Raw genomic sequence first — 23,661 nt, forward strand, 5'->3', positions numbered from 1 at the left:
TATCTTAATAGGCGAATCCCACAAGAATCAAGATTCAAGACAACTCAGGGCAGTTTGACTCTAATCAGAAAATCTTCCACTATCCACCAAGTGCTGCAATTCTAAGTATCACTTGGAAAAAAAAGAAAAAGTAATTTCTGGCAAAAGATTAGATAACGATTAACCCACTAATCACTACTAATCAACATGTTAGTGAAATGGCACTTGGCAACACACTCCATAAATCACCAAAACTTTCTAACCAGGTTAACATGGATTCAGTAAAAAAAAAAACCTCTCTCAAGAGATATGGAAAGTCAAGAGTCAACAAACTTGAAGGATCCTGAACCACAACAGTTATTGTGTCCGCTCTCTCAGAAAAAGCAGGAGCATTGGTTTAATAATCTTTGCCTTATATTTATGTAGAATTTCAAAGTATGTGTTCATATTAATTGTATCAACACAGTTATGATACTTACTACAAATAACAATGAAAAAATCCACATTGTTCCTTGCTATGTCTATTAAAAAGTTTAAAAGGGAAAAATAAATGTTTCGGAAGTTATCATGAACTTCAAAGGCCAGTTAAAAGCAACTAATTAGTGTATATAGATATGCTCTAGATACACTCTAGATAATCAAGATGAAAGATGAACCATTCTTCCAAATTCTTCTGTCACTGCAATTATGAACAAAGGTCCATTCACAGCAAGGCTGCTGTGTTTGATATCTGCTTGTCTTTCACAGCAATCAGAACTGTGACTCCAAGTTTTTCTGAACCAAAAGACCCCCACAGTCAACTTCAGCATACCAACTATACTAACATCTACTTTTACCAAACTTTTAATGGATAATACTATTTTTTAACAGTTAATCAGCTGCAAAGCATTTGAGGCTAACGAAGACTAAAATGGATTTGTTGATCAAATAGCCATCACCTCCTACTTTTTGCTTTCTTTTCTACTTCAGAAACTTCACATATGAATATTCCTGGTCACTTCTCACAGGTTATTTAGAAATGTTCTCTGAACCCTTGCAGATTGCCAAGTGAGAACAACTACTTTAGCCTTAATCACCTCCTTTTTTTGGCTTTCCCTTTTCTCATAGGTCCAGATCCATGCATCTGCCGCTACCTGAGTCCACACCTCACTAAGCCTTCCTGAAGGAAGCCCTTCCTTGGTGTTTCAGTGCTGTTGAAGTTCACAAAAGCAGCAGTCAGATCGTTGTTCTCATGACAGAACTATATACATTCTGTGCTTATTAAACCTGGATTACAGGTAGATCTTTCAAACCTGTGATTTCCAGTTAAGTAGATAAATATCTTAAGCTAGAGCCCATAATTCAGTTTCTTTCATCAATTTTCTTGCATACTATTTGGTTGCACCTGAGTCTTCCCACGGTAGCACAGGTACTTTAAGGCTCTCTAAAGAGGGGACAGAGTTCCACTTTTAGGACCATCACCGATGAAATCCACTGCTGCTGATGTCCCTGCCCATGGCTGGGGGGATTAGACTTGATGATCTTTAAAGGTCACTTCCAACCCGAACCATTCTATGATTCTATGAACTTCTTTGCTAGAGTGACCAGTTAATGTCTCAGGAAGAAAAACAACTTGCAAATCCTTTCTTTACATGTGCATATTCATGTCTAAGTAAATAGTAACATATTTCTTACTTTGGAATAAGTTGCACATCCTGTTTGAAACTTGTTATTCAAATGGATGAGCTAGGATTGCCTCCACATAAAAAGAGCACGCCTACTGCTACGTGGAAGTAAACTGACCTTTTTTCCAAAGAAGAAACAAAACAAATCCCTTCAGCTGGTTTTATCGCGAGCTGCAACGAACAGGTTGCTGTTTGCTACTGCGAAACTTCAGGCCCACCTAGCCTACCACACACCGAGTGGCTCATACTCTCTATTAGCACTCGGTTGTTAAAACTACCTCAAAGCACGGTGCTCCAAAGCAGAGTTTCTCCTGAGATTAAAAAAAAAAGAATTTCAGAAGTTAAAATAAATAAATAAAATTGTGGAATTACTTTTAATAAAGGAACACCTAAGCTTTTTGACCAGCCTGAACCCTTTGATGGAGAGCAGCCCCAAGAGGAAAGAAGGAGCAAGGTGTGGGGATGCTGCTCCGCGGAGCGGGCGGCGGCGCGGAGGGCTGCGCGGGGCGTGATCGCCCCGCGCAGCCCTCCGCGCCGCCGTCCGCCCCGCCAGTGAGTAACGGGACGCTTCCCACCCACCACCCCCAAACCACCATCCCGGGAAGCGATGGGAAAACACGGAAAACACGAAAAACACAGCCAAAACAACTCCGCTCCTGGGCTTTCCCCGGCCGCAGATGGGGTCAAGCGCGCCCCCCTTCCCCCTTCCCGCTCCGCCGATCCCATTTTACCTCAGGCCGGCGCTCCCTCACCCCCCGTCCACGTCGCACCAAGGTCCCCTACCCGGGGACGGTACTCACAGGGTGACCGTCCGGTTAGGCAGCGCCTCGGGAGGCAGGACCTGAGCGAGCTCCAGGTTGCTGCAAACTACTTTCACCTCCACTGGGCCGCCGGCCGCCGCCGCCTTCCCGGCGCTCTTGGGGCGACCGTCGTACTTACAGCCCGGGGGCAGCGCCCCGCCGCCGCCCCCCAGCGCCGTCAGGAGCAGGAGCGCGGGCAGGAGCCCCGCCGGGCGACGACGGCGGCGGCGCGGTGGGCGGCAGAGAGCGCGGCGGCCCGGGGGCAGCATGGCGGGGCTGTACAGGGCCCCGCTCCGCTCCTCCCGCAGGCGGCGGCGACGGACGGGGTCAGCCGGGCCGGGCGGGAGAGGAGCGAGGAGGGGAGGCTGCGGTTCGCCCTGGCCTAGCTCCGCGGGGGCGGCGCCAGGCGCGGCCGCAGCGCTGCCGCCATGTGGTGCCGCGGGGGCGGTGGCCTGCGGGCGTGCGGGAGCCGCGGCCGCCACAGCCGCCCTCGTCTTTGTGTCGGGTCCGGGCGGGCTCCGCGCGGCGGCAGCAGCGCCGCCTTCCGCCGGTGCCGGAGCCCCGCGGCAGCGAGCGCGCCCGCCGGGCCTCGGCACCACTGCGCAAGCGCCGCTGTGGCGACGGCGGCCACCGCGGCTGCGCGCTGCCGGGTGAGGGGGCCGGGGCGGGGAGGTGCTGCTGCCCGGCGGCGGGGGGCGAGCGCTTCTGAGCGGGAAAAGCGCTCTCCCGACAGGGAGACCCCGGCCCCTTCCGCCGCCGCGCCCTTGGCGGGGTCGGCGGCAGCGCTGGGCCTGCCCTCGGTCCCGCCGCTCCCCGCAGCGGCGGCACTGCCAGCTGTCGGGGCCTTCCTCCCCCGGGCTCCGCCAGCGGGAGCTCTTCGCCCGGGCCGTTGCCTGTTCCCCGATGGGCCGCCCAGCATTCTGTAGAGGCGAGGGTCCCTTAGATGATTCGTGGGCCTTGTCCCCCTCGCAGGAACAGAGTGGAGAGGTTTGGTTTCCCTCTCCTCTGCTTCCATGCCTTTCCTCTTGCCCCCAGCTCCAAATCCTTGGTCTTGCAGGAGGGACTGTTGCCATTCGTGCTTCATGGTGAAAGGATAATCCCCTGCCTGGGTGCTGAATGGCTTTCAGTACTCTAACGCCAAGTATCTTGTGCTTGTAAGACATTTGTCCTCAAATAATCCCTGTAAAATTAGGTAACCCTGTTATTCCCACTTGACAGCCAAAGAGCCAAAGGATGGAAAAAGTTATTTCAATATCATCGATCTCAAATGTAAAAAAAAAAAACCCACCTACCTACAACGTGTCTTTTCATTGCACACTTGGGACTGCTTTTCTGGGTGTAGTTACATCATGTTCTCACATTTCTCTGCAGCCAGGACAGCCAGGCACAAATGCCTCTGTGCCAATGACAGCTGAAATTCTCAATACGTTCTTTGGCTCCGGTAGATGTGAGGGTAATAAAATAACTGTTACCTACCTCGCAATCAAATTACAAGAACTGGCAGCACCTACTTTAAAACTTTTAAGAGAGACTTTGTAGAATCTATAGGAAGTTCTGGTCCCTAACCAAGAACTCACAATGCCCCGTCCTTACAGAAGCGTACTGCAAAATACCTGTTATTACACAGAAATGCAATTGTAGGCATTGGCAATAACAGCTGCCAAAATGCGTCTTACAAAGTCTTTAACCTAAGGTGTCCTTGAATAATGTTGAACACTCAAGTTGCAACCCAGTTTTAAATGTAAGCTAATGAAAGATACGGGCAAACGATAGGAACTGTGGATTGGGGCAAGTGCAACAAGGTTACAGTAATAACATCACAATTACCTGGGCATGTTGTAGATAGCCTTTACCCACCATCATGTTTTCTCTCCTCAATTGTATGGCCTCTTACAAATTAAGATGGAACCTGTCCCACGTACTGAAATTGTTGACGAGAATGCAAAGAGGACACAGGTCCTTGAACTTTAATATTAGGTTTGCATGCCACTGAGTCACTCAGCAGGACCAACCTGACCTGGGTGAGATGTGAGGCCACTATTACACTTGAACTGAATTAGGTCAGGACACAAAATACAAAGTTGACAACGCCTTTGTGCTCTTAAGCTGCTGTTGTGCCAACTGTAAGAGAAGAGAGATCTAATTAGCATAAAACTCACCAGTGTAAAGTTAATTCTTCCATTTTGGGCTTTGTTTTAAACAAATTCAAACTGCAGAATGAATTTGTATTGGATCAGTGCTTTATATCATGGAGCCCCATAATTTTTGATCTGGCACCAGGAGTTTTGAAGCTGGATTGACTATATCAAACCACAGCCCAAGATACTTTTTCCCTCAGAAGTAGTGCTGGGTTAAACAGTTCTTCCCTTTTGCTGCTTTCTTCCAATAACCTTCAGCTGCATCAATAACATGATCCAATTCACTGCACAGCTACATAAAATGTTTGTGCTGGGTTAAGGATCAACATGGAGATAGGGCATACAGCTGCCTCTTCTGGGACTGGAGCCAGTTTATGGCAGTTTAAACCATTGATCCCACCAGAATTTTGGCTTGGCATCACCACAGTTTCAGCACAGCTAATCAAGATTGCACTTCAGTGCTACTGAAGGAAACATTCCCATGTTTTTCTGAAGCTACTTGCTCCTCTCCCTTGTTTTGCATTTGTGGCGATGCATATGTTTTGACCCCCTCAGTCGCCACTTGTATCAGTGAGACGAGCCACATGGTCACATAATGTAAAGATGGTGACGGAAGAGGTGAACTGTTGCTTCTGGTGACTGTGATCATAGACCATCTTAACTCTTGATTTTCCCATAATTTCCTGCCACTGCTTTTTCATCTTAATGTCATGTCCAATTCCTTTCCTTCTAATTTATAGATTCAAGTGTGTTACTTGCCCTTGATGTTTCTGAACGATCTGCTCTGTTCTTTCCATTCCACTGAGACCATCGCTACTAGGATCTCTAACTATGGATCCCAGTTGCAAAGCTCCTACAATTCTAAATGATGCCTCTGTTTAAATTGCTATTATTGAAACCTTGAAGTGTTGTTCTCTGTTGATTTATATTCTCTTAGTTTGTCTGCTTTTGCAGTGAATCTAATTTCAGGGCATATTGTTCCTCACCTGTTTTCAAAAATCTTGAAGCCTTCAAGCAAAAGGCTCTTCTTGAAGGCTTGTGCTTTTACCCTCATCTTTCTTCTTTCATGCAAATTACTGCAACTTCCATTCTGTGCAAAAGATTTGAAAATGTATTGTCTTACATTGACTCAGGAAAGCTCTTAATCCAAAACATATGCCCCACAGGAGTCGCTTAATAAATTTCATGTGAGCTTTTTTTTGAACTGTGATATACTTTTGCCAGGTTTATTATATCACTACCTTTATTGTAGTTGTAGTGGTCTAAGGATATAAGGATAAAGTGACATTGTACATCTGCTTCAAGAACCAGAAAGTCGCGTTCCTCCTAGCTTTCTAACAACCCTTCTACCTTTAGGTTATATGCCCTCGCTCTTGCTTCACCTGTGGTAGTCATCTGATTGTTCAATAAGCCGATTCAACTCAAAACTAAGCTAACCTTTTTTTGAGTTTAGTTTTCTGCTAGGTTATTGAGTTGAATCCACTCAGGGAAGGGTTAAAAGACTGCCAGAGCTGGAGGAAGGCGAGGGAACCTTCCACCTGGGCAGCAAAGTAAGCCATCGTATGTAACTTCAAGAAAGACAAGGTTTGTAGAGGGAGGCAATATCTTTTATTATAGTAGCTGATACAGCTGCAAGAAAGGAAGCAAGCTGTTCCCAAAACTTACTGGCTATAGCTGAGGTAGCAGCTACTGTAAAATATTACCTCTTTCTGCAACTTTTGCTTCTTTTTCTGAATTGAAAAAACCCGAACTTTCTTTCCCTCAATCCTCTCATTCTCCATCAGTGTTGGTAATCTTGTTGGTGCTGGTAATGCTGTACTTCAGGTGAGGCATGTAACTTGAACTTTTTTGAATGTGCTTTGCTTCCAGATTGCAAACAAGTATACTTTGTCCTTTTCTGTTGTTTCCCTTCCCTTCATAAAATTTGCCACTGGTACATTCAATTCTGAAAATTAATTTTTCCTCTCTTCTTTCTAGTCTACTAATTACTAACTTCTTGTATCCAAGATATTAAGAAGAAGGGTGTGGGAAAGAGGGGAAGGCAAAGAAATTCTTATCAGTGCCTATGTGTAAACAAAGGTAGCTTTGGCAGCACTTCAAATCCTTCCTATGTCCTCAGGACAGAGAGATAAACAGGAGCTTTTAAGTGATTTTTGTCTGTCTCTCATTCTGATTCTTTTCTTTGCTTACTCCTTTCCTTTGCTTTTATCAGTTCAGGTTTCACATCCCTGCACATTTTTCTGGGCTATCATCACCTTCACTGAAATGATTGCTCCCTAATTCTCTCCTCAAGGGACTCCTGCGCTGCCACTACCTTCCTATCTTCTCTTTTTTTTTTCTCACTGCCACGGAGTCTTCTACCTACCACATTTCATCTCTTCCCTTAATGGATTGGGACATCATCAGTTATGTTTTGCTTGCTACAGCAATTGTCAAGGAAGAGGAAGCATTTGGTTGCCCTCAGCTATGTCTGCAATACTGTGGTTATTTGCTATTCCAAGTACAGGGAGGTGATGATAACTGCTGGCACATGCTGGCTTGCTGTTGGTAACCACTAAATTCAAGCAGGCTCAGAGTCACCTTTCTACAACTACTACTTCTTACACAGCTACAGGTTGTAGTATTACATCCCTGCCTCTGTCAGAGAGTTCACCAAGTTACCCCAAGCTCTGCTGTTGCTCGTGACAAACACAGGTATTCCCAGATGCTTGGCTGGTGTTTGTCGTGTTGGACATCCTCCATTTGTTCTCAGACACAGAGATGTTCTCTGCAAGCCCCTCTCCCCAGTCAACTGCAGTCAAGGGTCAGAGATCTTCAGTGTCAGTAGTATAACTGGGGAAAATACAGCTTTTAGACTCAGTTAGGAGTCTGAGGAGAAACACTATTTCCCTTTACCTGGTTGTTCCTTTAAGCAGACATATTTCAAGAATGCTTTGGCAGAATACCAAACGTTAGTTGGCTTAGTTTGTATACTTCTTATGGAAAACTTTTTGGAAATGGTTAAAAGGACAGTACTCTCAAAGCTGTTTATTTAGAAGTCTCTGGGTTTGGTTATCAATAAATCCCAAATTAAGCCAGAACTAAACACTGAAATTTTGTATATTAAAATTTGAAATATCACCAGATGCACTGCTGCAGAAAGAACAGTCAGGCCCGGAAGATTTTCATGCTTGATTTTCATTATTTTCTTTGCCTTGAGTGAAGGAAAAAAAAACCATACTGTGTGGATTCAGCAGACTCATACAGGGATCTCACTCCTCTTCTGCTCTTCTAGTCTATAATTGTAGATGGAACACTGACTTTGAAATACAGTCCCATCGCTAAATTTTAGAAAGTAATGTATGCAGCTTAAAAATGTGTAAAATGTGTTGTGCAAGGGGTTTTTTTGACATGCAATTCCATACCCACTTTTTCAGTGTTTGACTTCCAAATAATTGTTTCATATAATTTTGAAATCTCTTGGCTTTCTATACATCTGATGTGAATTTTCAATAAAATAAAAATAAAACTATAGAACTATATATTTGCGTGTGTGCTGGTTTTGGCTGGGATAGAGTTAATTTTCTTCATGGTAGCTAGTATGGGGCTATGTTTTGGATTTGTGCTGAAAAGAGTGTTGATAATACAGGGACGTTTTAGTCACTGCTGAGCAATGCTTGCACAGAGTCAAGGCCTTTTCTGCTTCTTACCCCACCCCACCAGCGAGTAGGCTGGGCGTGCACAAAAGGTTGGGAGGGGACACAGGTGGGAAAGCTGACCCCAACTGACCAAAGGGATATTCCACACCATATGACAATGTGTTCAGCAATATAAAAGCTGGGGGAAGAAGAAGAAGGGGGGGGACATTCGGACTGATGGCGTTTGTCTTCCCATTACGCGTGATGGAGCCCTGCTGTCCTGGAGGTGGCTGAACACCTGCCTGCTGATGGGAAGCAGTGAATGAATTCCTTGTTTTGCTTTGCTTGCACGCGTGGCTTTTGCCTTATCTATTAAACTGTCTTTATCTCAACCCAGGAGTTTTCTCACTTTCACTCTTCTGATTCTCTCCCCCATCCCACCAGGGGGGAGTGAGCGAGCAGCTGTGTGGGGCTTAGTTGCCGGCTGGGGTTAAACCACGTCAGCATGGAAGAGGAAGAGGTAAATATAGTTTTCATACAACCTTGCATTAAAATTTGCTAAAATGTGTAATTGTCATTTCAGCCCCTTTTGAAAAGATCGTCATCAGTTAGGCACATTACTCAGCATTAATAAGCTTACAAGCTTACAAGCAATAATCTACTAATAAAAATGGAAATAAAATAGTTTTCCTTCTACTCCTTGTTATACTTTGTTAGATATTTTAATAGATGTTATAATGTAAATAGGATCCAAACACACAGAGTTGTGGGGAAAAATTAGTAGGGAAAAGAAAAGCAGAACTACTTCATTACTAACACATCAGTGCTTATGGCTGAAAAGAAGGCGATGGTATTCCAAGATGGTGGTGATTATGTCTAGCTAGATAGATGGGGATTTGCTCTGTTGTGTGAACAACGCATATGAAAGAAAAGCTGTCTGATGCTTAAGCAATTCAAATGGTTCAGAAGTTAAACTTCCTTAATATGAATACTTTGAAGAATTTCCTTCACTCCCAAATCTTATCACCTTAGATTTTACAGAACATTAACTCCAGAAAAGTCCCAATTTTATTGGCTGCGTAATGGCGCCTGAAGCAAGAGATTTTCTTTCTCTTCCCTGCACAATACTTTGAACTCAGGCAGAAAATTCAGAAGGAAAAACAGAACGGAAAAGGCTAATGTGATAGTTAAAGAAAATAGAATAGGCTACACTGGCCAGAGGCAAGCGGCAGCTGAGTCCCACACTGACATGGGACGGTAGCTCAGACGATGTCCTACGGGACTGAGCTGGGTCTGGCCGATAGTCAAAAAAGCAGAAGGGAGGATGATAAGAAGCACATCAGGGCTCAGAGGTGTACCCGCAGCCGATGGAGCAGGAGTTACACACGTGTTGATGACAACAAGTAACATGTTGCCCTTGAGACAGAGGCTGGGGTCCTTGCTGTCAAGTAACCAAGATGCATCTATACCCTCTATGGCATAAAGACACATGGCACAGCCAGTACCATGCAGAGATGTAATAAAAGCAGTAAGTGGATGGGAGAAGCAATGTGTCTTACCGTGGTACTCCTTCTGAACTCAAACCCATACCTTTCAGCAGGTGGAGCCACAGCAGTAGGTTATAGCATGCCTGTCTGGTTGCAGAGCTAACACTCCTGTCATTAGAGAAGTGATCTTTGTGGCACCCTCAATTACTCAATAAAAACACAGTCCAATCTGCAGTAAGACTCGTACTGGTCTTTTCTCCCAGTACATTTTATCCATAGGATTACTTTTAGTTCTGTTAAGCAATCACAAGCCATAAAAAATGAAGCAATAGGAAGCATAATAATAAATAGCAATTAATACATCATTATAGGTTTGCTTCTCAAGGCGGAAGGAAATGGGGAAAACAATGCATTTTGATGTCAGGATCAGCAAAATTTCTGGATCCTGCTTTTTGGGTACTTAATCATCCTGACATCTAGGCACTTTCATAGGAGATTCGGCAGTGAAACTATCCAGGGAAAACTTTTTGTTCAAGCAGGCCCCACAGACTACTCACTTTTTTTGTTGTTTTCAAAACAACATGATTTTATCTTGATAAACACAGCATGGTAAGCATATTCCACATTGTGTTTTGTACTTCCAGACATTTTTTCAATTGAGATTTAAGTATTTAATTTAGACTTCATTAAACAGTTATTATATATTAAACAAATAGCAACTACATACTAAAACATATTTGCAGAGTATTATGGCTATGCAATAGGTCCATATCGATTTCACAGTTATGAATCTATTACGTAACTTTTAATCCTTGGTGAATGTTTAATAATCAGTATTCAAATAACATACATTAACTGTCCTATTAAATCTAAATTAATTGTGGCTCAGGGAACATTAATTTAAAAGGTTACGTATTTTCCCAGCAGATCTGATCTTTGTTTCATACTTTTCCATTAAAATTAGTGTTGAAGACAGAGTAAATTTGTTTTATTTAGAATATAGTTACTAGGTGCTCTGAATACCTGTGAATCACGTCCTGCCAAGCTTCTCTGCTAATAGCGATATTAAAGATTCTCTCCCATTTTCTTCCAGTGTAATTAGCATTACCTGGAGATAATAAAATATCACATATTTGTTTAGGAAATGTACTCCCTATTGACTGAAGGAACTGACATTCAGCAGTTCATTAAAATCCATGAGTCAAAATTTGGCTGTGGGATTTGCATATTTTGAGTTTACAAAATGACCAAGTTGACCAACTCTCAGGAAGGGATGTAAGGTTGAAAATTTTTGAAATAGTTTTTTTCTTTATATGACTCAGGATCACCACAGAATTGATTTTAAAATGACTGTATCCCTTGCAGTCCTCTGCATAACAAATGTGAGAAGCTGCAGTAATGCTGGATTTAGGCTTTGGATTCTGTTATTTGATGAAGACTGCACAGCAGGGAGCAATAACTGCCATCAGAGTGTTTTGATCTGAGAACTGAGATGTTTCATTGGAGGAAGGGACAAGATTCCTTGAAATTAGTGCCTGAAGAAACTGTTGAATCGTATAGTCTAACATACACTATAAGAAGCCATCAAAAGCCCGTATTGACCTCAGTAAATTGTATCTGATTCAAGCTCTCTAGAAAGATATTTGAGAACATCCAGAGCTAGAGAATTCATTGCTTCTTTTAGTAATCTATTCCCAATTACTGTTCACCTTCAGTTTTAAAAATAAACACCAGTTTGAATTTTCCTGCCTTCAGTTATGCTATTTTTAAAAGCTAGTATAAAGGCATTATTCAGCACCCTGTATCTAATTCTCATGATTGTATCCATACACCCTAATCATATCACCTCTCAGTCTTTTTAAAGCAAACAACCTCTGTCATATAGAAGTCTTCCCAGCCCTTCCGTGGATCTTTAGTTCACTCTCTCCATTCTTTCAACACCCCTAAAAAACGGTCACCAAAACTGTATACAGTGTTCCAATACTAGTCTCATCAACGTGATATAACTTCTTTGTTCCTACTTATCATTATTTCCAATGGTTGTGTTTTGTTTTTCTGCCACTGCACATTGAGAATTAGCGTTCAGGAGCCCACTGAACAGTCTGTTGTTTTGTAGATCTACCTTGAGTTCTTTGTCTTATATACCATGCCTAGATATATCTGTGTATGTGGCAATATGAAGATGCATATAAATTTTTAAATACAAACAGGACAGCAGGCTGCTCCACGTATTGCATGTTAGTTTTGCATGAAAGACTCCATGTTTCTGAAATCAAACTTTTGATGTTCTACTGATAGACCTATTACGTTGATGCTATAATAACATCTAACATCCAAACCACAAGCACAGCAGTGTTCTGGCTCTTCTTCCCAAAACCATTCCCACTGAAACCTGCAATTTTCAAATTAGAATCATAGTGTATTTTAGATTGGAAGGGACCTCTTTACGTCATCTGGTTCAGCCCCAGCTCTGAGCAGCGCCGACTTCTATGTTAGATCAGGTTGCTCGGGGCCTTACCTAGTTCTGTACAAGTTCTTATCCAAGTTCCATGCAAGTTGCCATGCTACAATCCTAAGGGATCGGTATTATTATGCCATACATATTATCCATCACTGTCATGTGGCATTATTTATTTCCAGAATTGAAATGAAAATGTTGGATAGTACCAGAACGGAGTCTCTCATGAGACACACTAGAAACATCTCAGTGTAAGGACTCTTTAAATGTATTATTTATTGAAGGCTTAACCTGAAGAACATGTATCCTATTGTTAAGATATAGCACTGGTTTCTTTTAAACCAGAATGCCGTTTGGTATGGTGTTAGAGCACTCAGAGAAATCATATCTATGAAGTTACCTCAATCATTCAGACTTCTTGTCAAGAAAGAATGAGCTCAAATGTATTTAAGAGGTGTACTTAAAAAAAAACAGATGTTAATTTATAATTTTTCCCTTTTGATCAATTCAATCCTGTGTTGACTTTCGCTATACTTTTCCAGATTAAAAGTTCACACAGGTCATTATGCTTTGAATACTGGCACAACAGTAATACTGCTTCTGTTCTCTGGAATTCATTCAACTTTACAAGACATAATAAAGTGAACATCTCTGAGTAAGAGGGAAGCTTAGCAGACTGTCCTTGGAGTCTCAGCCACAAGCTAATTGAGCACTGAAAAAAAAAATAGTATCCTTTATAGATGTTGTACGACATTCTTCATGGCCACAGCAAAGAGACAAAATCAAATGTGTTATTTTTACAAGACACAAGACTTCCAAATATTAAATATGTAGTTTTCAACTGTATTATCTCCACTCCTGTGCAGACCTGTTAGATTTGTCCAATAGTTCCTATTTTGCAGCATCTTGCAGCTGGGCTGTGTTCTCATAAGTTTGCAATGCCATGTTGTAGTTTTTCTCCCACTCTATAGCTGTCCAGTCTGAGAGAATAGGGAGTGTTTAAAAAGAGTTAAATTGTGTTAGCTAAAGAAACAATATAGGCAGATTTACTACCCTTTACATTGTTTAGCTGTTTGTGGCTGACCATTGAGTTTAAGGCCAAGATCCAAAAAGTTGATGAGATTTAATAAATGTCTTCATGGATTAGTCCTCAGCTACTTAAGAACCAGATATTTTATGTTTCTCTGCACTTTTCAAACAGTGCCCATTTTCTTTGTCTTGATAGGACTCAATTTTTTTTTCTCATGTAAAGCCAGAGATTACATCATTTCTGGCTCTTGCCATCTATTTCTTCCTCTACTGCCATAACACTGATGTCGTAGCCCTAGCTGTAGTTTGGCTGGAGCAGTGATCTTTAATCTCAGCTGATTCATGATCCAAAAATACTAAGCAAACAACAGTGCCAACGTTTTACTTTACTGTCCCTCTCACCCTGAAGAAATACACGCTGATGGAAAACAAGAAGTACAGGCAACAAGAGAGGGTATGGTGTTGTGAGCCAAAGATGGAGGCTGCTTCTCTAGTCTAGTTTAAGCAGAACTTTCTCCTTTGTTGATCGAACTAGATTTTATTTGTCAAGTGCTACTGTTTACTGCTTAGTTTAATATCCATCTCCATTTCTTTGCCTCTGGAAACGAAGGAGAGGCTAAAATTATATTACAATTTAAAAGAAGAGAATAAGTGAGGGTTGAGAAAAGATGAAGAAAAATTATAGGCCACTAAATTTAACTTCAATACCTGACAAATAACTAGAACAATTAGTAAAGCAAGAGCAATCAGTATATGTAAACAGGTTGAAGAAAATGCAGTGATAAATCGGTAACACATTTGTAAAAAGCACAAATCAAGTGAAACCAAACTAATTGGTTTCTTTGATGGAATAATGAATGCATAAAGGAAAAGTGGTAGACAGAGAATTTCTTAATATTAGTAAGACACTGATACTGGTTGCACATGGCATTCTCAGAAAGAAGCTAAATAAAGTTGGATTAGATGGAACCAGCATAAAATGAATACCCAGGTAAATAAATCAAATACTGAGAAACTTTATGAACAGTTGAGCTGGAAGCTGGGAGGAGATCGAAATGACTTTAGATGATCAAACATCTTACATAGCTCAATTTAGACGTGAAGGGGTTTTGTTTTCCTTTTTTTAAAAGACCAGGAAAAAACCCCATAAAACAGCATCTTGTGTAAGAAAGACCTAAATAAAGAAACTGAGCAGACCAGCAAAAATGACAGCCATTTTGGTTCTATGCCAGCACCAGAATAGCTTACATCAGCATCATTTTTCTGCTACACAGCTGAGTTTCTTTATTTAGACGTATTAAATACTCCAAAGCATATCTAAATAGAGCTTTGATTACTGCAGGATTATCTCAAATTTATTTATTGATGTTGCTTCTGTGGACTGATATTTCTGTCCATTCATCTAAAAATCGCACGATTCATGAAATGTTTATGCCTTTTTGTTGTGACTGAGTGAGAAAAGATGTCTAGTGGCATCAAGTCTCTGGAAACTTTTGCTCTGTTTTCTTTGTAAAAGCTAATACAAATTCTTATAATTATTCATTTGTTTTTACCACAGCAAATAGGCATGCTATTGGCAGTTATGGCCACTATGTCCCAAAAGCTGATGTGACGAGACAGCAGCCCAGATGTGACAGAGGCATGAGAGCCCAAGATATCAATGAGAGGTTTTTGGTAAGCCTTATAGACAGCAATGGTAGCAAGAACATCAGCTGCCTCATCATTGTCAAGATTTTTCATAGCTATTAGAGGGAAGGAACATTTTTTAGAGTCTTAAAGGAAGATTATCAGGTTAGTTTTGCAGATTCTTACAAGCCAACCTTCCCAAGTAAGAAGGGCAGAATACCCCTGAACAGAGAGTGAGCTAATCAAATCTGACAATAAAATACAACAAATGTATTTTAGACATTAGAATAAAAATATATTGTTGAAAGGAGAAATCAGTTGTAGAAAAAGATTGAAATGCGGAGCGCAGAGAATAAGCAGATGCAATAAACAAAGTGTTTTACACAAGAAAAAGCAAATACCATTAATTGTTAAACAGTTGATTTTGTCTGCTCATACAGACTGCAGTAGTGTTTATTTTAAAGTATAATGAAGAGAACCAGTAAGGCATAGGCGGCAAATAAAATCCTAGTCAGTAAAACTTTTGCCACAGTCATTTCTGCACCCTTAATATAGTCCAGATTGCATTAAAGTTGGAATAAATGCAAAATTGCTTCTGACTTCACCAGGAATGGCTTTGCACTCATAAGCAGCGTGCCTTCTAATTTCAGCAAAGTACCACATGACTTGAATGATTAATTTTAAAAAGGGCAAAGTTAAAATATCATTAGATAGATTGGGGTTACAAAATTGGGAGCTTATATTTAAAATAATAGAAGAATACTGCATTGAGTTTTTTCAGTGGAAGTATCACATATAAAGATGCAAAGAATAAGGTAACTCCGTTCTCCTCCATAATGAATGTTACTTCATATGTGCGTACTAGTACAATCACAATATTACCTTAAGATAAATTGAAGAGTTCAAAACATGTAATAAAAATGAATGGATTTAGGTTTTTTCCCTTATAACTCAGTTTCTAGGTAGGCAAGTTCACTTAATAGAAAAAAATGAAAGCAACGTTTAATAGCCTACAAATAGAAATATATATTAGATTGCAAATACTGCTTGCTGTGAACAAAATAAAGAATACAGGCAAATTACAAAGGGGAAATTTTGTTTGCGATGAATGGACTAGACAGGAAACAGGAGTGACTGTGGAGTTGCTGTGACCAGAGACCCGCATGGCTGGAGTTGATGCTGCAGTGTCAAAACAGAAGACATGAGATACGTCAAATTAGTCTCACCAGGCAGTAAGAGCAGTGTAAAACTTCAACTTCCAATTCAGAGGCTACCACAATTTTTTAATACTCTGCCACTTAGGAAGCCCACACGTGCCAGTACCTCTTTCTGAGGAAGTGCTGTGCTGGGCACTTTTTACAAAAGTTGCTGGGAAGGGTGCACCCCATCTAATGTCCCAATTTTTACATTCCAGCTAATTGGCAGCCTGTTTGAGGCACTGGTGTTTTATAGCCACAAACACAGTGAAGGATACAGAGGGTTACATGGGCTCTAAAGTTTACCATTCTTCCTTGTAAGTTATAATGGATTTAAATACTTAACTTTCTACTCTAGAACTAAACCCATTTTTTATAGCATACCTAAACAGATTTATTCATAAGTAACAATACTTTCCCTTAAAAGAACCCTACAGCATCTGATTTAGGGAGGTCTGGTCAGAGCTTGTAGTTCAAAACATATTTTAAGGAATGTTTCCTAGAAGATGTAGAAGGGTACTTTTTTTTCCTTTTTAATTGAGAAGCTGAAGCATAAGCGTGTGTGTACAAACACACACAGATAAATAATTCTCTAAGAGTTTTAATGTGTTTTTCAGATTTACCCCATAGAAATGCATTTGGGCACGTGAACATAAGTAAGAATACAAAACAAGATAACAAATGTTAAGATAATTATATATATGTCCTTTCTGAATGCCTACTGCAAAAAAAAAAAGCAACTGCATAAGGAGATGGGGGTTGTGTGATACCCTGAAGTTCAAGAAATTTGAATTACAGCAGTATATGAAATTTCAGGCTCAGATGCTTATTGTTCATAATTACTATACTCCAAGTGCCAGTCTACATTAAGAAACAGAAAGGCCAGAACTTGGAAGATTTTTAAGTGAACTAGCATAATTTATTTTCAGAGACACCTCCCACAAATATCTACCAGCAATTTTTCCATCAGAGAGGTACAGCTTCTTCTGAGGTGTAGCGAAGAGTGCCAGACAGTGGTCTACTACACAATGGTCTAAACCAAGAATCAAAGACGGTATCTGAGTAAGACTAGGTGGCAGGAACAGGAAGATTTTAAACAGGCAGAACTGTATTACTGGATGACATTTAGCCCAGGGAAATAGTACAATACATAATATGTTTCATTGAGTTTAGTCAATCTAATTGCCATTTACAATCTGGAAGAAAGCATTTCTAACATAGCCATGATTCGATCCTCTTGTGGGACATATATCCAAGATGTGCAAGACTCTCAAAACATCTATGCTGCACTCAAAAAAACCCTAGAAAACTAGCTGTCGCAGATACTAGCTGTAGCAGAGGCAACCTACAACACAGCTGTGGACACCTGTATGGCCATGGCAGCACCAACATAAATGCAGGTTTGCCATCCAAATATTTATGTGAATCTTTAGTAGATTGCTAAGCACAATTGCTGGCACAATAACACCGGTAACAGCACTTAAACTAGTTAGCTGAGACTCTAACCTCTGTAAAGGCACAGAGCTAATCACAACCTTCATTGTAGCATAAATTTACTGCCAGAAGGAAGAGCATCACTCCTGGCTTGCTGTTGAGATTCCCTGTTTCCTTAAAGAGGCTTCTTGTTCAGTTACTGGCTTCGCCTAATTTTGCATAGTGTGAACAGACAATTACATGCAATTTTCAGCTTTGGTCCACAGGGCCTAAGCCTTCTCCAGCCATTAGTTTAGACTGAGAGAAAGTTCATGTGCTCACTGGGGGTTCGTATGCCACCTTCTGAAGCATCTTGTGCTGATCACTGCCACACACGGAATACTCACATAGGTGGATGCACTGAATCCAATCCAGTATGTCACCCCTTATGATCCTAGCTGATGAATAGGTTCCAATGAAAAAGTAATATTAGTGAAAATCCTAAGAGAAATGGGAAGTTGGGATGACCTTCTTAGCCCGTGACAGCAGGCATAGGGAGGCAAAGCTGCATGAATTGCAATGAATTTATTCATGACACAGGAAAAAAATGGTACTGAAGGTGCCTAAAAGGACTTCAGTTTATGGAAACTTAAATTGTCTAATACTAGTATGCTAGGATCTAGATGTACATTTTAACATAGCATTACCTTGTTTGTATAAATACTAGCAGTGCACTAACATAGGTACGCTCATCTGAATTTCATTCGGGCCTCCAATTGCAATAACATCATTGTAAATCAATAGTCTGGTTTTACCAGGCTTCCCCACTTTTCCCACTAGAAAAAGCCCTTTGTAATCCACTACAGAATGATGACCATGGCCCTTAGTTTTTGTAATATAAAGGTAGTTCCTCCCACAAGATTTTCACAATTTTGAGAAAGCTGAGTTCACCCAATGCCCATCGCTTTGCTTTCTCCACACCTTACCCCACCAATCTGAGATGCAGTCAAATTTTATCTGACTCTCACCGGACAGGAAACTTAGTGTCCATATCATTTTGTTTGAACTAAGAGCATAACCATATCTAATCCAGTTCACGGTGAATGATCTAATCCTTTGTGATTTTGGAGCTGGGTAAAAGAGCTGTTAGTATTAACAAGTTTGTATTTCTGGCTTAAAATGCCTGGGGCGCTTGAGCTGACAGTCTGCACATCTGCCTTGCTTAGGTAGCATTTCTCAGTGAAAGACCCTCATCCTCAGCATTTGTGCCCCAGACAGTCTGGCAAGACATTGTATTCATATCTTCAGAGTACGCACCAATTTTCCTAGGCTCTTTTCTGAATAGGGTATGTACTGTCTGGAGAACAATTCTTTCTTCATAAACAATGCCCATGTTGATGACTGTATTGTTTATAAAACTCACCTGTTTTATAGTCAAGCAATATATTATATAAATGTGAAAATAAAATGCTTATTTTAGGGTCTTAAAGATGCACAGCTGAAGACCTCCTTCCTCTCCTAAATGCAAATGCTATTAAAATCACTTTTTCAGCAATTAAAGAGCATTAGGTAGACTCTCAGTTAAGATAAATTTACCTCAAAAATGTATTCATCACTCTTTTCAAAAGTAAAGCCCCAAAGCAAAATGCGCGTAGTTGCCAGCAGCTTTAGTTAAAGCTAAAATTAGCCATGCTGATTAAGTGGATTTTGCATAACCTTAACTATTAATCCTTCATATTGGTCTTCTTTTCTTTGAAAAATCTTGAAGTACCAATAACCTAAAGGTTTATTGAGTCACTTTTTAATACTACTTAGTTAAGATTTAATCCTTTGTATGATAGTTAACATTGGCACCATCTTTTAATAGCCCAAGATTTCTAACATGCACTTGCTGAACAAAACAGACATTTTAAATTCCAGGGAAATAATGGCAACATGCAGAGAGCAGAAGAACTTTGATTTAAAGAATTAAAAAATGTACTTACAAGAGATAAAATAGAACTAACAGTAAATTAATCTCACAGTTTTCACCCTTTCTTTAAATAGTGTTATTTTCATGCTTAATTCTCTCCCCTTCCATTTTCTTTAACTCAGGTTCTTATTTTCTAACAGCTAAATTGCCTCCCATCTTACGTGGCTAAGCAAAGCATAAATTATATTTTCCATTGAGACCAATGTGGAATTTGACTCCCAGTCTCTTTTTGAAAGCGGCCACTGTTTTATAGATACTTCCTCTGAAAAGGCAAGATAGTACTGAGTCTTGGATCATTCTGTTGCTGACAGAGGGAAATTAAATTGCCGCCTTTAAACGTTGAAATCGTTCAGATCAGGACAAGGAGGAATGAGGTAGGTTGTTCTTCGTGAAGTGGTGCGTCATTGCAAACTTGGCTCTTGTTTAGGGCTGATCCTGCTAACAGAGGGTGCTCTCCCTGAAGGTTTATCTAACACGTTTTGCTTCAGATTTGCTTGAGGCTGAGAGTGCAAATATTGTTAGTTACCCACACCTGGAAGCTCATTAGTTTACCATAATTCCTTTGTGTGCCCCAGCCCTGCCTCAGCATTTCATAGCATTTGCTCATCTGCCTTTTTTTACAAAAAGTAATCAACCTTCACATTTTGTAATAATTGGCATTTTTTGGTATTTATTTTTTTTAGCACCAATAATTCGAAGAGAGTTTGGCGGCCTCAGTGATCCTGCTTCCTTCACTTTAGAAATAATTAACAGAGATGATTAAAAAAATGAGCTATTATAGGTAGCTGGTAATTATAGTTCGCACCTCTGTTTTGCCAGTCCAACAATTCAAAAAATCAATTATAGGGCAAATTATTAATTAATTGAGCACTAAACATTTTTACTCTTTTATAACAGTTAGGCTTTTTTCTTCTGTGTTCAAGCATTAATTCATTAATTGTTTTAAACATCACTTCAGCAGTAAACTCAGAGCAGCTGACAGTTGTGTTTTGTTTATATATTTGATCAATACAACCAGCTGAAAACTTTCAGATCATTGATCATGTCATGTTCTGCTGAGTAATTGGCCAGTAAAACTGGATATTTGGAAACTGATGACTTAGTGGTTCAAGGATCAGTCCAGTAAGAAACTGAAGCTGGCTAAAACAGACTTTCTTTTCCTCTTTGTGTTTTTCTTCAGTAGGTGGTCTTCTGGATGATCCATGATCTCATCTCCAGTCTTCATGATGTTTTTCCTCTTTATTAATGGCAGATTGTTGTTCCATAGATCACCTTACTCTGCTGGTTGTACTGCACTGTAAAAGTACTAGCAATGATATTCCAGATGGAGAGCATAGTGACATTTATAGTTTTCTTTCTGTCCTTTTCAGTTATTTATGACTTTGTCAAACTTTCACCTTCATAGCTGAGATTTCTCAGATATGATCATTGGCCAAAGGTCAATTTTATCCTAGGTCACTTTTTAAGCTTTAGAAAAAAAAAACATTTCATCCAGCTTTGTGATCTTAAGTCATGTAACAGTTTGCTTTTTCTTACATGAAGGGTTGTGGATTTTTTCTTACAGAGCTTTAAGCAACAGAAGAAAACTTTGAAATTTAGCTTGCGCAACAATTAGTATAGACATGTTCTTTTCACTGCTTTATTACCAGTCTATTCCTATTTGGTAGAGTTACACAGATTATCCAAGCTATGTTTCTTTTTCAATGGTAGGGGCCATGTGTGGAAAGAAATAGAACTTTAAGAAACAAATGAAATTATGAGATTGCCTATGTTTGGAAACTTGAATTATTTCCTCTCCTCTTGATGAGGTTCCTGTCTCAAAATAAGTGCACGCAAACATCTCACTAAATGATGCAGTAGGAAACTAGCACCTAGGAGAGACTCTGCAATGGTCAAAGAATCATAAAGAGACATAGTGCCTGAAGAAGTGAGTGGGATGAGTGAACCCATGGGAGGTTACAGGTATCAGATGCTGTGAGTGGGATAATGGCTTTACTCCATAGATTTCCCTGAATTAGGCTCAAATAGCTAAACTTTTTTGGCTATTTCCAGTTTTCAAAGAAACTTTCCTTCATTTATCACAGCGATGAATATCTACGCTATATATACACAAACATAGTTTGAGAAGAGTTTGTATTCAAGTTTTAATGATTGTTAAGACGATAAACTTTAAAGTGCTAAGTGGGCAATGACAGAGGTAAACCACAATGGGAAGGTGTAGCAGTTTTTTGCTGCTGTCCAATGAAAAAGCTATTGTTTGCAGACAGATTTGCCACATCTGTTAAAATTCTAGTCCTATAGTCAAATACTTATCCATCCTTTTGGTAGATTGTGATCACAACTCACTTCAAAAGCAGTTATAATTATGTCTTTTATAAAATCACCTCTTTCCCTTACAGATTCACAGGAGAAATTTGAATGATAAAAAGGTAATCTCTAATGTCATTACAGTGTTCGTGTTTGAATTGGTTGTATACTGAACACAAGCCTTTAAGATTTCCTTCTCCACAAGAGCTGAGATTCTGTAGTATTGACTTTAATAGGCAATCATTCAACTCTTAAACTTTTAAAATACAAAGTCAATTTAATACAGGAAACTTGCTGTTGCGAAGTTATGGATGAAAAGATACGTTTCAGCATCCACTCAGCAGTACATACAGGTTACTGCATACAAAATGTTCAGAAGGGCAGAACTGGGATATGTGATTTTGAGTTTCAGGTCTTCTTTCTGGCATTTTAACGTTTGAGTTATAATGCTCCATTAATGTCAGTTTTTGAAGGAATGTATGAAGTTTCATATTCTGTTGAGCATTTCTACAGACATCCTTTCCAGAACAAAGCAGCACCATAAACTTTCAGTATGTACATAAATATAAAAGACAATTAAAGCTAACAAAAAAACTTTAAGCTTTCCATTTTTATAATTGTATATTGTAAAGCAAAATATCTATCTGCACATTTTCCTAACACTTCAGAAATGTGCTCAGTGCCAGATAATTCTGTGGTAGATGTGAGAAGGTGCAGATAGGTGTTTTACCCTGAAAAGGACATTTGCCTGATGAAAGATCTAAATGTTTTCCTAATCCTGATATTGATCTTTTGTATGGCTTTTGAGAAATCATTTCTCTTTTCTCTAGGGACTCTGTTCTCCTGTACAGTGTCTTTTCAGGGACAGAGAAAGAAGATCTGTGCGTAACAGCACTGGAATTTTTTTGCACTGGAATTCTTACTGTATTGTGGCAGGAAACAATTGGTATCAGTTGATTTTTTAAGGATTGTTTGTCTTTTGACAGTGTTATTTCCTGCTTATTGTGTTCTCTTTCCATTGTTCCATCTGTAAACTCCTCTCATTTGAAAACTCAGCACATTCAAGGGAAAAAAAGGTTCAAAAAATTAATATCACCTCTTTTTTAAATAGGGGAGAGAATAAACCAATGCCTAGAGAAATTAATGGCTGTAAAGTATTCCATGCAAATAACCAGATATTGCCAGGAACAAAAGTTATACTAATCACAAGATCTTCTCTTAAGAATATATTCCCAGCTTGCTTTGTCATGCTGACGTTCTTATCGAACTTTCCTAGGAGAACAAAGGTTGTGTTTTGTTTAAACCTTCTCCTTGAATGGCAAAGGTATGCTTAAGGCACTAATCCAGCTATATAACAGTTGCAAGCTTTATAACCAATAGCACATGACAGAACATTCTGAGAGATATACATCTTGGGTCTGTTCTAGGCATCAATCCAAGACTCTGCTGTAACTGCAAGAGAAATACAGAACCTGCAGTCTTTAGAAAACCCTTAGAAATCTTATATATAGCATATGTTAATGAGGAGTTGGCTAGTCTTGATTGGGAGAGGGAGAGTGAAAGAAAAAAATCCCAATCCCTTTTGTAATACCCATTTAACATCCCATTGCCATAGTGGAAGTTCAGCCATGTTGAAAGAAGACTGAGAAAATATTTTTTAAAATATCAGTTACAGTTACATGAAAAGAGACATTTTGTTGGAGGAAAAAAATTGGGTACCATTCATGTATTATATTTTCTCCTCCTTTTATTCAGATTGATTAAAGAGTTTATATTGGTGAAAGCTAAGACCTGATCCAACTTCCAATGACTTTAATGGAAACCTTGTGTTGATTTTGTTCGTAGAGGCTGTGTCCATATATAGTCCAAAATAGGAATCTTTTTGTATTCTACTTGTTGGAAGTGTGATAGAATTTGCATTTTTCCACTGCACTCTGAGGAATTCCACACTAATACATTTAAAAGGAAGAAAACA

At 39.9% G+C, this 23,661-nt stretch overlaps 2 protein-coding genes across 2 annotated transcripts in view; one reads left to right on the plus strand and one right to left on the minus strand.

The window, feature by feature from the left end:
- The window catches only part of ADGRA3 (adhesion G protein-coupled receptor A3), a 60,113-nt gene extending 57,143 nt beyond the window's left edge, over window positions 1-2,970 (minus strand). The window contains exon 1 of the mRNA XM_075148849.1: window positions 2,444-2,970. Within this exon, the coding sequence (XP_075004950.1) occupies window positions 2,444-2,712 (269 nt within the window). The 5' untranslated portion in view covers window positions 2,713-2,970. The remainder of the gene's footprint in view (window positions 1-2,443) is intronic.
- Window positions 2,872-23,661, plus strand: part of LOC142081920 (cytosolic beta-glucosidase-like) — a 41,714-nt gene continuing 20,924 nt past the window's right edge. Inside the window, 1 exon segment of the mRNA XM_075149292.1 lies at window positions 2,872-3,093. Coding sequence (XP_075005393.1) covers window positions 2,872-3,093 — 222 coding nt within the window.

Source organism: Calonectris borealis, chromosome 4, assembly GCF_964195595.1.
Source record: "Calonectris borealis chromosome 4, bCalBor7.hap1.2, whole genome shotgun sequence".
Classification (NCBI taxonomy): Eukaryota; Metazoa; Chordata; class Aves; order Procellariiformes; family Procellariidae; genus Calonectris; species Calonectris borealis.